This window comes from Sinocyclocheilus rhinocerous, unplaced genomic scaffold (assembly GCF_001515625.1).
Source record: "Sinocyclocheilus rhinocerous isolate Xijiao unplaced genomic scaffold, SAMN03320098_v1.1 scaffold551, whole genome shotgun sequence".
Classification (NCBI taxonomy): Eukaryota; Metazoa; Chordata; class Actinopteri; order Cypriniformes; family Cyprinidae; genus Sinocyclocheilus; species Sinocyclocheilus rhinocerous.
The window spans coordinates 869,267-885,852 of NW_015624564.1; the positions used below are offsets into that span (position 1 = coordinate 869,267).

A 16,586-nucleotide genomic window follows, 5' to 3' on the forward strand; every position below is an offset into this window, starting at 1 on the left:
ACACACACACACACACATACACACACACACACACACACACACACACATGTCTGGTTTGCTATCTTTGTGGGGACTCTCCATAGGCGTAATGGTTTTTCTACTGTACAGACCGTATATTCTATTGCCCTACACCAACCCTACACCTAAACCTACTTTCCAACTTTCTGTATTTTTAGATTTTCAAAAAACTTAATTCTGTGTGATTTATTAGCTTGTTTACCCATGGGGACCTCAATTTAGGTCCCCACCGTGACACAAGTCCCCATGAGTCTGTGTGTATTCAGGTTTAAGTCCCCACCAGAATAGAAAAACAGGTACACACACACACATATATATATATATAGTAGTACTGTATACTGTACTGTATATGTACCTGTATATGTACACTATAGTATATATACTGTAGTTTTTTCATCCGTTAAGAATAAAGTTTATGTTGATTATCTGTGATATTTTCCTGATATAGGAGGACGTTCCTCATGATACCAAAGAAAATAAGACTTCAGAAGCAACTCCTGGTTCAGAACCAAAGGTCGCTGAGGGTCACGGCAGGGTTCGGTCCATGGCAACGCTACTGCTGGCTAAATTTGAGGAGAACTCACTGTCGGCCTCAGCCACTGCAACACGCCGACAGGTGTGTGAGTATTTGTGTGATGCATGTGTGCTTTTACCTGTATAAAGGTGTGTTTGCTTGTGCATACATATATTTGTTTTCAAGTTAAGTTACACCATGTCCTGACGAGGTGCAACACAACTTTTCTTTTCAAAGTTGCTTTGTTTTAAAAAAAAAAACTAAGCAGGAGAAAGGATTTAATGCTTCATCGTGTCAATCTGACTTGATTAACAACAGTCTTATAGTCACTCAACAAAAAAAAATCACCATGTTTGATAAAAGATGGAGTATTTTGTTTTAGTTGTGATAAAATGTCACAATGCCTCTGTTAGTCATGAGATTTTGTGATGTTTTCCTAATATTGAGTGAATTAGCTTACCTTGCCCATCAGCGAAAGCTGCTGATTCATAGAGTGGCTCCTGCACAAACTTAGCATACACACTTTAACAGGGTGAACTAGAATTGGCAAAGCCTCTAGGCAGTTATAAGGCGTTTTATTAGATTAAAAGCCATTTAGGTGATTGACAGTGACAACTGCGGCATTAGAAGACTGCACCGGGAATTTTTACTCTACAATGAATTAACATTTTGATGTCCACCAACCCTACTTAAGAAAAAGCACACAACACAGCAGGAGCTGACGAGTTTCCGCTACAAGAAAAAGGTCAAAGTTCACTCTGCCAATTTAAAGCGAGAAGGTAAAAACACACCTGTGCTATAAAATAAAATTGGTCCAGTAGTGTACACTTTTGTATACTAATGGCTAATCTGGTTCTGTTTTAAGCTTCTTTGGTCTCTGGGACTGTTATGAAGGAGCTCTGTGTGTGAACTGGCCTGGGGCTCTACAGCCTATCAGTGACTGGAGGCCATGGGACATGTGATTTGAGGGTCTTAACTGAAGAATCTCAGGCAGAATGATTTATTATCTCTATCTAATCCTCTATGCTTCTTACTGACTTTGCCTTTGACTGACAGGTTTATTTCTATTGATTTATTGATGGATGGATGGATGGATAGATAGATAGATAGATAGATAGATACACTTTCACTGTCAAAATCACTTTCAGAATGATTTTTTTCCCAGTTGATGAATGATAAAAACATTTACAGCCAAAATCCAATCAAAAACCAATTAGACTTTAAAGCACTCAAGTGTTTAAAGCGGCAGACGTCATAACTGAAGAGCGTGCTTATATAATAAATTATTGCCCATTGGTGTGGACATTAATATAGCTGTTGTTATGGTTATCTTTATAGTATTCATTTTTGTTGCCTTTCTCTTTTTTCTAAGACCAATCTGTCATTTCCACACCTTTATGCTCTCATATGAATATTGATACATCATTTCTTTTGTCTTTGTGATGGTTTTCATCTCTGAAGCATTTTGCATTGCTGCTTGTTTTCCATGCTCATCTTTTGATTTGTAGAGCTACATTCAGATGTATACGGGCGGAGTGAGCTCATTGGCTCAGCAGATAGCCAATCAGATTCAGAGTCAGCAGGATCAAGCTCCCAAGCTCCTTCACAGGAGGGAGTTGGTAAGAGTTCACCTGTAGTGCTGCCGACAAATCTCCCCTAACATTGTGAATGTTCTTGTGTCCATTTTAGTGCCTGTATTACTGCGTGTATGAGGTCTGTAACCCAGCGCTGACTTTTGTTTGGTGTTATATTTACTAATTACTGTGAGTGTGTGAGTTGCTGCTGTAATCCAGTTTCTCTAAGAAGGCTCAACGCTTTACGGCTTTGTTAGACTGATCACACCCAAAGTGTTGTACATGGAAGTGCTGCAATCAAATGTAATTTACTGTCATGATCAAACTTGTTTCTATGACATGTGGTGAAATCTGAGACTTTGTTTGAAGCATTTCATTATGTTAGCCATATTTTATTTAATATATTAATATTATTTTTTATTTATTAAAATGAAAAACTAAAATAAAATGTAATATAAAATATTAAATAATAAAATTATTTGCTAAAAATAAATAAAATAATTATAATAATAAATAATAATAATAAATAATAATAAAGAACGCACACTGTCACCCCAGTTCTGTCCTGACAGCTGTAATTGCCCATGTTGAGCATCTTTCTTTTGACTCTTGACCTTTGGCTTCTCACCTGTAGGGTTCTCAAAAGGAGTTTCCTGTGAATATGGGCGGCAGCGATGTGTGTTATTTCTGTGGCCGTCGCGTTTATGTCATGGAAAGGCTGAGCGCGGAGGGAAAGTTCTTCCACAGGAGCTGCTTCCAGTGTGACCACTGCAGCTCCACGTTACGCCTGTCCAACTACGCTTACGACCAGCTACATGGTGTGTGTGTACGATTAACCGCTTCATACTTTTACTAATAAAATGAACATTCTCAGTACTTAGTGTTTTTCAAGTGAAAAAAGTGAAGTGAAGTGAAGTGAAGTGACATGTGGAGCAGTGGGCAGCCATTTTTTTGCTGCGGTGCCCGGGGAGCAGTTGGGGGTTCGGTGCCTTGCACCTCAGTCGTGGTATTGAAGGTGGGAGAGAGCGCTGTACATTCACTCCCCCCACCTACAATCCCGCAACAGGACAGCCCACTGCAGGAGGTCCCAGAGGAGACGCTTGCACAGCACAACCTCAGCGCTAGCCTGCAGGAGAAGAACACAGAGGAGCAGTCCAGGTATCCAAACATACTCCTGTTATGCTCCTAATATTTACTGGCATGTTTTCCCTGGCTAAATCTGTCTCCTTTTTGGGTCTTCAGTAGCTCTGAGTCGGACCTAGATGAGGAGGAGCTTGCCTGGAAGAAGGAGGAGGGGCCGAACATCAGGACCAATGGAGAGAGAGAGTTAGGCCTGGGGAAGGAGCTAAAGGAGGAAGAGGGAGGAGAGAACCAGGAAAAACAAGAGGAGGAGGAGGCTGAGGATGAGGAAGAGGAAGAAGAAGTAGGAGAAGTTTCAGAAGAAGAACAAGACCAGGGAGATTCTAGTGATGGTGGGTATTTGTTTCTATTCAATTTCTTTTAAAAATGGCTCTGATAAAATGGGCAAAGACATCTGACATTGTTTTTGACTATATAGCTTGTTTATTTCATAAAAATCATCTTAAGATGAGGTATTGTTCAATTTAATATCTGTCTTTATCTATTTTTGTGTCATATTTCCACAATATGTTTGTTTGTGTGTTTGTGTGTGAGGTGAATGTTGTCATGCTTGTTTGTATGTTTATTGTTGTGTATTCCCCACTGTATGTGTGTGTATTTTGGGGTGTGTTGACGTGTATGTATAGAGGGTGAGTACTGCCCTTGGGAGAGGGAACGGCTTTCAGGGGTGTGGCTTGATGAAGAGGAGGCGGGGTTTGTTAAAGGTAGCACCGCCCCTGATGACAATTGATGGCCTTCATTAGCATAAAAGATTTGTTTGCCGGTTATTTCATTTGCAGGCTGTGCATGATTAATAGTGTGTTTTTAATGTTTGTATATTTTGCAGTTGACTTTTTCTGTTTTTGGTTATGCTATGGAAATAATGTGCAGTTGTTTTAGTTTGCCTGTTTTATGTATTTTGCAAATTAGTATCCAACTTAAACCATGTCCTAACCAGGCACAACATGACATGTTTTCACATTGTAATTTATCTGCCCACACAGAAAGCAATAATGCTGCACAGTGCAAACAATCACTACCAATCCCAACATATTTGCTACATAGTGTAAGATTCTGAACCAGTAAGATTTCACTAAGGGGCAAGACTTTGTAGTTTGCCACAACAGAAATAATAAAAAGCTACTTTAATTCACTATGCCTGGTTAGCACATACTTTTAATTACTTTTGCAGTTTATGAAGTATAAATAAAGAAATTACCTACTTTATAGATACTAGACAGTAAAAATTGATGCACAGCAAAAATTGTACACAAAATGTACACGAAAATGATGCACATGGTACAAGTAATGTGAAATGTACTACACTAAAGCCATAACAGTAGCAATAGTTAGATGCACACTCATAATAGGAACTATTTGGGGCGGGGGGAAAAAATATATATTTCTAAATTAATATAATTTTTATATTTAAATTGATATATGTTTAATAAAAAATATATTTTAAATAATTTTTTATTTAGCTATTGTACATGTTTAAGAACTGATTTGAAATATAGTTCCAGAATATGGATCTGTCAAAACCTCCAAAACAATAAATTTGCTTTTCTATAGTTTATTTGTACCATGACTGAACCCTCTTTACAAGCTTATCTTTTTTCAGGCTGTTTTATGTTACTGCTTGTTTAAAAGCGCCTGAAAGTCTGCACCGCTTCCCCCACAAAACTATTTTGTTAAGAAGATTCTAGAACTAATCTAGAATTCTTTCAAATTTTCATTAAACTTTTTTCTTTATCCCTTCATTCTTTAAATAAGCAGAGTCGTTTGAAGGATACAGTGATGACACAGATATAGACACCAGCTCCGTAAGAGAGTCCAAACCATGTGACCAACAGGAACAAAAAGAGTCCATTTCATTGCACCAGTCACCTGCAGAGTCCTCACCCTCTTTGAAACCACCAGAATCAGGCCCCACTCCCACATCTGAGCTATCGACAAACCCCGAGAACCCACCTGTCAAGAGGTTAGAGGTCGTAGAGGAGTTCTGGCTGAAGAGTGCAGAGATCAGGAAGAGTTTAGGCCTGACTCCACTGCCTAGAGAATGCGACCCCAAACATACGGCAGCCCAAACATCTAACGTTAAAGAAAGCTTTTATACCTCAGTCGCTTACATACCGTCCTGCAATACCAATTCTGTCTACCAAATGCCAAGAAACTGTGACTCCAGCACACAAACTCAATCTCAAAGTACATCCTCGCCTGAACCATCTCACACTATGGACGGCGATGCAGGCGTTGCTTTAGAAGAGACGATTGGCCGCTGTTCTGTAATCCACAGACTAAGTATCACTGTAGAAGGTTGTGTGATGGGGGACAAGCAGGATTTGGACCTAAATTCCACCTCATTTGGAAATGAAAGCTTTTTAAATCCAGACACAGGTCTTCCGACTCCTCCCTACAGCCCATCTCACTCCCCTCTCGTCGGCAAGCAGTGTCGCGCCCTTCATCATTCTGAACCGATACTGGACCGAGAGGTTATGGTCTTCTCATCGACCTGCGCTACTCCTGTTCCACAGCGGGACGGTTTTAATCCCGACCTCGATCAAGCTCGGAGTCTTCCTCTGGATGAAATTGAGATCCTGTGTGGAGATGAGGCAGAAGAAGCTTCCAGACTTCTGGAAAGATCCGGTGTCTCGGAAACCGGGGACACGGCCAGCCAGACGGACAACCGTAGGCTGGAGCAAAGGAGGACACTTCCAGACCGGATGGTCGCCCCACTGCTGGCAGGAGGACCGGAGGTCAGGCTTCGTAGGTCAGAGATGAAGTTGTGGGGGGCGGACACGGGTGTGGAGGAGAAAGAGAAAAAGCGCAACTCGTTGTTCTCCCCCCGTAAAAGCAGGAAGAGCATGAACACAGCGGCTGAGACTCAGCGGGAGCCAGGAAAGCACAAGTCCCTCTGGAAGACTGTTTTTTCGGTGTATAAGAAGGACAAAAAGAGGAAGGAGGCTGTGATGGTGGCGGAAACTCTACCTGCCGCAACTAACACCGAGAGCAAGCGGAAAGTGTCGGGAATCAACAGAACCTCAGGTGAGATGGATGGATAGATGGATCTATAAATGAACTGTACCACATTAACATGACTTTAAGGGTCTTTCTACATTGCAGACTTGTGTTTCCGAAAGAATCCTAGTTTCTCTGAAGATACAGACTTGTCCTGCCATGCTCTTCTAGAAAGATGTCCTCTTAGAGCTCAGGTAGAGTAAAACACGCCTATCTCCTTTCTCTGATCCTTAAGGCCACATTTAACATTATTCTGCATATTTTCAAGGGCAAAATGCAGCCATTTCAATAGAAATCCACGCAATTGGAAATTTCATAAAGCATATCTCATGCATAAAACTCTGCATGGTTTTAAAGTGACTTCTGTGTTAGCTATGCTTCATACATTGCCACATTATTGACAATAGACAATGAAAATTCTGCTACCTTTAGAATTAAATAGGCAAATTTTTGCTGTTGTGCCTTTGAGACTTTTATGTAACCGGCCTTTTCACATGTGATACTTTGTATCAGAAGTCCAAGGACTTCAGAGTGAGTCATTTTTGCAGCTTAGTTCCAATAAATTGTTTTTTTTAATCTAAAAGACGCCATGATTTCACAGTTCAGTGAACTCTTTTATTTTTGAGAAAAAAAAGGAAAGTTTGCTTTCTCAAAATATGACTCTGTTGCTTTTTATCTTTGCCACTCATTTTCCTTTTTTTTTTTATAGATTTTTGTCCTTTACATTTTCTCATGGTCCTCTTCATTCTTCAAATATTTTCAATCTTACTGAACACAACAATAAGACTCATTGCCTAGCAATTTATCCGTGACTCCTTAGAGCTTTATAGCTGGACTAATGGAATAATTTAACGCATTGTGACATTTGTGAGTTTTAAATATTAAACGTTTGTGGTAATTTAATGTCTTTTTCTGGATGTGCTCTCAGCTGAGGGAAGAACTGTATGATATCAAGACAGACCTTTTGAAAGAAACAATATATGAGGAGGTGCATGAAGGGGATGAGGTATCAAATATGGCATAGAATTGTTTTTCAGATTTTAGATTGTGATGCTGAAAGTAGCTTGTAAAACTGTTTCCTGTGATTAGTAGCACATAGATGTGTATTTTGTAATGGAGTTAGTGCTGTGTTTAGCACTGTTAAGCTGTTGTACTCAAAATACAGTTTAGATTAATTCAGTTTCTGCCTTCTCTCTCCCGAGTCGCTTTACGTGCCTCATGCGTTGGCATTCAAGAGGGCATATGCTGTTAAGGTAGCATCTTTTTATTTCACGTGCTGAGCCCCTTCAGTCTTTAATCCCCATTGGCTGAATCTGCAACACTCAGCATCTTCTTCCTCAATAGAAACGCAGTGTTTTGCCAGAGCTGCCGACCAAAGCGGCCACCCCAGTGTCGTCATGTCCGTCAGAGGTGGTAGGTGTTTGGGTGGTGTTCCCGGACCCTTCCAGCATAAGTTTCTGTACCACGCTGTTTCAGAGAGCAGAAACGGAGGAAGAACTCAACGCCAAGCTGACACGCCGAGTGCAGAGAGCAGCGCGCAGACAGGCCAAGCAGGAGGAGCTGCGGAGGCTGCACAGGGCGCAGGTCTGTGGGTGATATCTTTGAAGCATGCTTGTTTATCTGCCACAAACAATATGTATTTATTTTTGTATATGTCGTCTCAGATAATCCAGCGTCAGTTGGAGCAGGTGGAGGTCAAGCAGAGGCAGCTGGAGGAGAAGGGTGTAGCTGTGGAGAAAGCACTCAGAGGCGAAGCAGGTACCTGTCACTTTCTTGTCAAACGGATGAGCCTAAGGAATTATACAGTTTTATAGAAACCATTTAATTATTAATTAATTTTGCAATTTAAAGATTCAGGACTGATTAAATTGGATTCAGTTATTCAAAACATTATTTTATTTTAAACATTATATTATATTATTTTATTATTTTACATAGCTTTAATATTACTTGTGTATGTCGTTTCATGCAAATTGTGATCAATCCTGTTCTTAATCAGTTTTGATCTGATAAATAATAATAATAAATAATAAAAAAATATTATGAAAATAATACATAATAATGCATTAAAAATCATAAATATATAATTTTATATAATATAATCAAATAAATATAAATATCTAAATAAGAAAACAATTTTATGAGATGTTAACCCTGCTGAAAAGACCTGCTTAAACCAGTCTAATCGGGTTTGTAAGCTGGTTCAAATGTATCTTGAATATAAATGTATTTTGTGTTTTAAGCTTAAACCTCACAAATGTTTTTATTATATTAATTTATTTTATTTTATATTTTAGCTATTCTTGCAATATATATGATGTACTATGAAATGTCATCATCCCTCATTGTTCATACTCATTATATGTTTGTTTACAAAGTCTTACATTCATCAAAAACATATTGCCTATCATCTTTTACTGTTCACGGCATTAGCGTATTTTCATAAAACACAGAGACAGAGCGGTGCAGGGTATTCTGTTTTCTTTGACTTTTAATGGTCACGATCCTCATGACTTGTCCTTCCTCATGATATAGACTTCTGGGGAGACTCTAGTACATCTAACCTTTTGGACATTCATCTGGGTGGTATGTACGACGATTTGACTTAGCGCTCATGCTAATGACACTAACAAACAGGTTTACCATCTTACAGGCTCATTAGTTTTGGTGTTAACACAAATTAAACAGCCGTTTTAGAATCTTTATGTTAACAGGGTGGTGTAAAAACAGGCTTTCTGGCTTTTTTCGTGCTGTGGACCCTGTGCTGTCTGCTTGCTGTTAGCTTTGTGTCTAAATTGGATCTAGATGCTCGTGGTAGCATTAGTTGTATCGTCTGGTGGGTGTGACTGTATGAGATGAGATGTAAATGGCAGTACTGTTGGAAATACAAGCACAGATTTTAGTTGGGGTAGATGGTATATTTTTAGAAGCTATTTTAACTTTTACTTTCAGCTAATCTCTCTGGTGGCCTACTTTCTGAGACAGCAGGTTGTCAGTCAGACCACTGCCTGGACATGAACATCCAACTCGACCCATTTCAGCTTCGCACCTCACATTCCTCCACTATTCCCATCCTTGCTTTGTTGCGTTCCTGAATTCCTGAATTCCTCCTCTCCCTCTTTTTTTCTGCCCGTCTCTGCGGTCTTAGTCGAGCCCTTTCTAGGTTCCCCTCATAGAAGGCCTGTCTATCTCTGTCCTTGCTGTTCCTCAGAAGGTAACACCTCACCAGCTTCCTGTGTGACTCACACCTCTAGTGTGGATTTTGTAATAGCAATAATTTCTAAATCCTTTTACCTTTCTCTCCTCTGTACAGTCTTTTTTCTTTATGTAGTGCAAGAACCTCCACTTCATCAGCTAAGTACGTTATTCTCTCCTGTAATCTCAAATTTCGTTCTGTAACCTTTCGCGATGGAGTTGCATGGGCATGACACGTCATTGATCTGCATGGCTGTCAGTACATCTAAAATGTCACATCCTGTTTTATTTGGGAATTGCTGGGATTGACACTGTGTGTGTGTATGTGTGCGCAGATGTTTTTTTTGTATTATTGTCTAGTGTGTATCAGCTCCCTGTTTGTTTTTGTCTGCTTGCATGTTTTGATAATAACACTACTGTTCAAAACAAAAAAAAGATTTTTTTTTTTTAAGAAATTAACTTTTATTCAGCAAATGATGCATTGAATTGATCAAAAGTGACTGTAAAACATTTGTAATGTTACGATAGTGTAAATGTTGTTCTTTTGAACTTTATTTATCAAAATATCTTCAGTTTCCATAAAAATATTAAGCAGCACAACTGTTTTCAACATTGATAATAATAAGAAATGTTTCACCAAATCAGCATTTTAGAATATTTTCTGAAAGGTCATGTGACACTGAAAATTGGAGTTATGGTTGCTGAAAATTCAGCTTTGCATCACAGGAATAAATTACATTTTATATTATATTAAAATAGAAAAGAAATTTAACTGTATTAAAATTTCACAGTTTTTAATGTATTTATTTGTCAAATAAACACAGCCTTGGTTAAACACCTAGGTTCAAAAACATTAAAAGGTCTTACTGACCCCAAACTTTTGAACAGTAGTGTAGTTTATAAGCAGGGTCCAAAATTAGCTTTTTAAAGTGTTTTTCAATTAATATTATAATAAATTATTTAATAAAATGCAAATATTTAAACATACAAAAACAAATTTATAATAGATTTTTTATTTAAAATTCTATTTATTTTTTATAATATATATATAATTTTATTTTATTTATTTATTTTTTGTATGTCTTTTATTTGACTTGCATGTCTTTAATTTTATCTTTCAAGCTATCATTCTTATAGTTTAACCATGTTATATTGAGGAACCAAAGCCGAAGCCAATTTTTACTTGCATTTTAGCACCCAAAAAGTAATAATTTGGACCCTGTTTAGACATATTCATGCATGTGTATGTTAGCGTGTCCAGTGTCCCATGCTCCTCTTCTCTCTCTTACAGGAATGGGAAAGAAAGATGATCCTAGCTTAATGCATCAGTGGTTTAAACTGGTGCAAGAGAAGAATGCTCTCGTGCGCTATGAATCTGAGCTCATGATATTGTGAGTATTCAACAGTTTGAATGTTTAATAGCATCTGAACTGTGCGGACTGATCTGGCATTGTGTGATTACATCAGGTATTACATAAGTGTTCAGCTTCTCGGTTTGGTCTAGTATTGTTTGATCGCTCTATTCTCATCTGTGTGGTCTGTCCACAGTGCACGTGAACTGGAGTTGGAGGACAGACAGAGCCGATTGCAGCAAGAGCTGAGAGAGCGCATGGCGGTGGACGGTTAGAACACACAGAGGATATTAATAGTTCAACTTCCCCTTACTCCTTTGTGGTTTTCTCTCATAGTTGTTCTTTAATTAATAGCAGCTTCACAGCACCTCTTTCTCTCTCTCAGACGATCTGAAGGGGGAGGATGAGCTGGCGGAGGAGAGGCGTATATTGAGCGAGATGCTGGATGTGGTGGAGCAGAGGGATGCGCTGGTGGCCTTGCTGGAGGAGCAGCGAGTGAGGGAAAAAGAGGAGGACAGTGACCTGGAGGCCGTCATGCTTTCTAAGGGCTTCAGTCTGCACTGGGACTGATTTGCACATGCATGAATCTCATCATACCGCTTGAAGGGCTACTCTGTGTCTGTTTGTGCAACAAAAATACGCAGCTGCTGTTTTCATTGGTCCAAACAGGCCCGTCCACCTGCACTCTGGGCCGTATGTGCAACTGCATAGGTGTCTAAATAATGAATGCCAGGACACAGCAAGAGATTGACCCAGAGGAAGTGATTCCTCCGAGGTGCAAAATACTGACCCTGATTAGGACAAATGGCAATGTCTTGCTGCCAAATACTACTACTCTAGACTGCTACGCTACTATGCAACGGAACATCTTTTTGTTTGCTCTCTTTGTTGATAAAGTTAAGGTACATCTGTAGTTTTACCCAGATCCACCATGTTTTGACTTAACAGAAATGAATATGGAATGGCATATATAACCACATTGTCAACATACAGTACAGACTGACGCATGTAAACTTATACAAAATAAGACCTGTGTTTATGAATGACTGAGATGTTTTTCTTTTTTTGGACAACCTGTATAAGCTAACCTCACACACAATTGTCCATTCTTAATATTCATTTATTGGATGAAATGTGCTTTTTAAAAAAAAAAGTATCTTAATTTTCTCTGCATAATCTACTTGCACATAATTTATTTTACATTTTGTTGCTGTTATATTTAATTCTGTAAAACTTCCTTGCATTAAACAACCATTCTTTTGAGAAAAATGTATGGACTATTACATTTTCATTTGGAGTTTGCACACTTGTTTTGTTTTTTGGCATGAAAATCATGAATGTATATTACACTTTGGTGTTTCTATTACTTTTTTAAAGCAGTACTTATAATGCTAATATTAATAAGTAATAAAAACTAAAAACGATGTCATAATTTCGATGTAATTACAAAATTTTTTATTAATTATAAAACTATTATTTAAAATTAAAAATAAAACTTGTTAATATGCCTACTTTAATTGTAATGTTAATTTGCAGAAAATGACAGCATTACACAATTCAGTGCTTTAACTTTATTTAGGCCCAAATGTCTTAGCAACAGGGGTGTAAAAATGTCATTACCCAATATATATATATATATATATATATAATAAACAGCTCATACAAAATTTAGTTTGACATCTTTAAGGCCGTCAGTTAACATTTTCCAAAGGCGACGCATCTTCCCAAATGTCTTAGCAACAGGGGTGTAAAAATGTCATTACCCAATATATATATATATATATATATATATAATAAACAGCTCATACAAAATTTAGTTTGACATCTTTAAGGCCGTCAGTTAACATTTTCCAAAGGCGACGCATCTTTTTTTCACAGGCACAAAGGTTTCAGCGCCTAAAAGTGCGTTTTGCACACTTCTACATTTCACCATATTTTTAGGAATTACAAGCCTCGTTATTTGCGAATATTTTAAATGAATAACCCTCGTGTGGGATTGCGTGTGGACGGGCGCCCCCTGCTGGAAAACGCCAGCACTGTTTTCCTGTGGATTGACCGTAAACGCAGTGAAGTCACGCCTCTCCATCTTTCCTGCTACACTGTTTCCGTTCGTGGGAAAACTTACTGCCATTCCCATTTTTTCGAGCTCCGGAACTTTTTTTTTTTTTTGACTACCATGAAATCAAAGGTCTGCTTACCGATAGTTTATAAGCGTTTTACTTATATCGGTCACAGTTAAAACAGTCTTTACCTCCATATATATAGGCTACAAAAGCAAACGAAAGTGAGGAGAGTTACTTCGGAAATAAGAAAGCAAGTCGGAAAACATAAGTTGTGCTTCCAGTAAGGTCAGTAAGGTGAGTAAGGCTTAAAAAACGTCAAAAGTGTTATTCTTATCTATATTTTTAATATTTACCGTTGTTTACTATGGAAGTACGTGCTCTTAGCTTGTTGTGCTGTTGATGTTTATCAGTTGCTAGTATGTTTATATCCGTTTAAGGAAATACTTCCAGTTTTGATTTGTTAAGTGGTTATAATGTGGTAGGCTATTTAAACAAAAACGAACGTATATGGAAGTTTAAATGTGTCAAACTAAATCAGCCTGTTTTAGGAAAATCTCTGCTACTGCGGAAACGTCTTGATATGGAAAGGTATGCTAGCCTACTTACGCAGATGTAGACGTGCAGTAGATTAAGCCGATTTGGTGCTGTTCACGTGAAAGCAGTGCATCTGTGTTCAAGGCCTACAGTTTAATCAAACTAGGCTTCTTTAGCGGTCAGTAAACTTTCAATGAGTTGTTCAGGGTGTGTGTGTGTGTGTGTGTGCGGAAGCCGCGGGCTGTGTGATTAGCGCTACACTGGAATGTGCAGAATTGGCGCATCTAAAAAGCGCATCACAAGTTGAAAGCAGCTGCTGGTTGTCTGCTGTAGACTCATGGAAACACTGAACATATTTACACGCACATCATTTGCCTATTATGGTCGGTGTTTTGGTTAAGCCTTTAATCTGAAAAACTGCAACTGGAATATTAGCTACTGTATATTTCAGCATGTTCCGACTATGCCTATAGCTGTATTAAATCAAATGAATACAACTCTTTCATTCGGATTTTAATTATATTAACTTAATTTTCTTAAAATAGTCTAATTAAATCTTTCTATGGCAATCAGGTTAATATGTTTCCATGGTGCATACAGAATCATAATATGACTTAATGTTGGATTTTTATGTAAATACAGGGACAAAAGTTTTTTTCACTTTGGGTAATTTTTGAAGATAATAAATATGTTATAGGCTATATATATATATATATATATATACCGAAACTCTTCTTTTATTGTTTAAATATTCATCTTTTAATATTAATAACTAATATTAATGTTTAAAACAATTGAGGTGGGGAAGACTTTAAAGGTCATATATGACCCTATATTTGGAGAACTAGTCAGCATTTTATGTCGCTTTAAATTTGAAGATTCAGAAAAAATATAATTTCAAGAGAAATTACTTTTTTTTCCCCTGGATCTCATTATATCTCATCAATAACCACTCATCGCTATGGAAATCTGTTGTTGACTCAAGTCTCTCTATTTTACATACTTTACCACTTAAGTATGCATATCAGTCTGGCCAAATCTCACCCACAGCCAGATAGTAGAGATAGCACAGTTTCCTATTTTAATACCAGGGCAGTGCATCCCAAAATTCATTGCACCTCCAAAGAGGTCACACGGTTAATGCTAAATAGTCTTATTCAAGTGTGAACTGCAGCAGGTCAGAGCCCAGCCTCTTTTGAATAGAGAGCAGAAAAAAGAGCTAATGACATAATTAAGGACGGAGACAGAACATGACCTCAGGCTGTTATACACAAGAAGAGTGTGTCCTGTGCTAAATATTTGCATCAAAGGGCATTTTTACAATAACTAAACCTTTTATGTAGTTTTTGAGCTAACCTTAAACTCTACACACATGCAAAACAACGTATGCACATTGCCTTGCATTTTGGTCAGGTTTCAGATGCTTGAGAGGCAACTAATTCACCTGTTTTTAAAACTAATATCTCATCCATCAAGGGCTTATTTTCTGTTTTGACAATGAAAATTTAATTTTCTGCATGGAAGGCATCTTTAATATTCATGCATGTGCAGGAAAGCTATTAGAAATGCCATCGCTTTAAACAGTTGGTCTTATGAAAATGCCAGTTGTTATAAAAATATCAGACAGGCTGTTTTTCTGTTTCTGCTGTTGCTTTAGTCATGCTGCATACAGTCATAAAGTCTTAAATTCAATGTGACTCGGGATAATATTACACATATTTCTCTCTAGCATGACCGCGATGTGTGTTGACAGATATTTCAATGATCTAAAAGCTCATTACTAATATAAAAGTTACAAAAACCGAGTGCTTTCATGTGTGCATGAAGTGTTTAAAACATGAGTGTGTGTAGTATCTTGCATTATACTATCTTAAATTATATCACAGACATCTTTGCTGCATAATTATATAAATTGGCATCAGAAGAACCATCATAAAACCTTTGTTGGGGGTTGTGGGCAATATTAGCCCTAAAAGCATGCATATTTCAATGCATACATGGAATATGCATTTAGGGTACCTGCAAAATACTGTTTTTAATTATGATTTGGGACCTATTAATACTAATCTAGCATGATGTAGTATGTACTATTACACAGTTAGTATACAAATAGGGATTTAGTCTGAGTATGCAAGGGATAAAAGAGGCATAGAATATAGGCTAATACATTTCACAATTAATTACAAAGAAACAGCATTTAAATAGTAGCATTTAATAGAAGTAACATTTAAATAAAAGTACAATTTTGAAGCAGACAGACTGAAATAGTGTTTTCTTCTAAAACAAACTCCAATAATCTTTATTTACAACTTTGAAAAATAATTTTTTACAGTGTAGTTTATGAGTTTATCTTTGCTTATGACACACCATGACTTCACCTATATCTTCATGCCATTTTTTTTGTGGTGTAGCTACTGTTTAATTCTTAGAAAGAAACTAGTAAAGCAGGTTGAAATAGCCTTTTGCTTGCTGGAGGATGAAATCAGCACTAATTTTGTTCCTTCATTCCCAACACGCAACTTCCAATTCCCTGGAAAGTGTTAGAATGTGATTTTTGCCAGCAAGTCAACCAGCATTCCCTGGATGGGGAGTTAATGGTAGTTGATTTACATATAGGACAGACTGTTCGGGAATACATCCCTCTTGAGTGCCTGAGAGTGCGGTTTACATGCAGGCCGGCGCGTCCAGCTGAACGAATTGGCCTGTTTGAAACCACAGTCATGTACGATGAGAAACATTCCTATAAAGACACGAAAAGCTTGTTGTCTCAGAATGATCTACATTGTCAAAGAATAGTGTACAGAGACAAGGTGTGTGTGTGTGTATGTGTGTGTGTGTGTGTGTGTGTGTGTGAAGCGCTGAGCAAATTGGCAGGCAGATGTTCATTATAGTGTTCTACGAGGTGGCAGATTGTGCTTCCTCATAGTCTGTTTAATTAATACTCCTTAAACACACATCTGGGCAGCATTTACAGTGGAGTCCAAAAATCTGAGTTTAATCTGAGAATCTGAATTTAGTTTCAAATTCAAACTTAGAAATAAACACCCAGGTTTAGACATTTAAGAAAAAAGCCAATTTATTCTATAATTTTAATGAGAAATATTAAAGATTCTGCACTATTACTGCACCAGTATAATAAAATATATAATATAATATAATATAATATAATATATAATATAATATAATATAATATAATATA

General features: G+C 37.6%; 2 protein-coding genes across 3 annotated transcripts in view; both read left to right on the forward strand.

Annotated features, from left to right (window-relative positions):
* LOC107743961 (protein-methionine sulfoxide oxidase mical3b-like) overlaps positions 1–12,045 on the forward strand; it is a 23,281-nt gene extending 11,236 nt beyond the window's left edge. Inside the window, exons 16-28 of the mRNA XM_016557428.1 lie at positions 2,041–2,151; positions 2,741–2,956; positions 3,173–3,264; positions 3,349–3,578; positions 3,873–3,950; positions 5,002–6,270; positions 6,349–6,437; positions 7,720–7,827; positions 7,908–8,001; positions 8,779–8,829; positions 10,730–10,829; positions 10,987–11,060; positions 11,176–12,045. Of these exons, the coding sequence (XP_016412914.1) occupies positions 2,041–2,151; positions 2,741–2,956; positions 3,173–3,264; positions 3,349–3,578; positions 3,873–3,950; positions 5,002–6,270; positions 6,349–6,437; positions 7,720–7,827; positions 7,908–8,001; positions 8,779–8,829; positions 10,730–10,829; positions 10,987–11,060; positions 11,176–11,360 (2,697 nt within the window). The 3' untranslated portion in view covers positions 11,361–12,045. The remainder of the gene's footprint in view (positions 1–2,040; positions 2,152–2,740; positions 2,957–3,172; positions 3,265–3,348; positions 3,579–3,872; positions 3,951–5,001; positions 6,271–6,348; positions 6,438–7,719; positions 7,828–7,907; positions 8,002–8,778; positions 8,830–10,729; positions 10,830–10,986; positions 11,061–11,175) is intronic.
* Positions 12,046–12,861: 816 nt separating this feature from the next.
* Positions 12,862–16,586, forward strand: part of tspan9b (tetraspanin 9b) — a 27,976-nt gene continuing 24,251 nt past the window's right edge. The window contains exon 1 of one of the 2 annotated variants that reach the window (XM_016556692.1): positions 12,862–13,147. The gene's annotated coding sequence lies outside the window, so the exon portion shown is untranslated. The remainder of the gene's footprint in view (positions 13,148–16,586) is intronic. The other variant, XM_016556684.1, reaches the window with a different exon arrangement.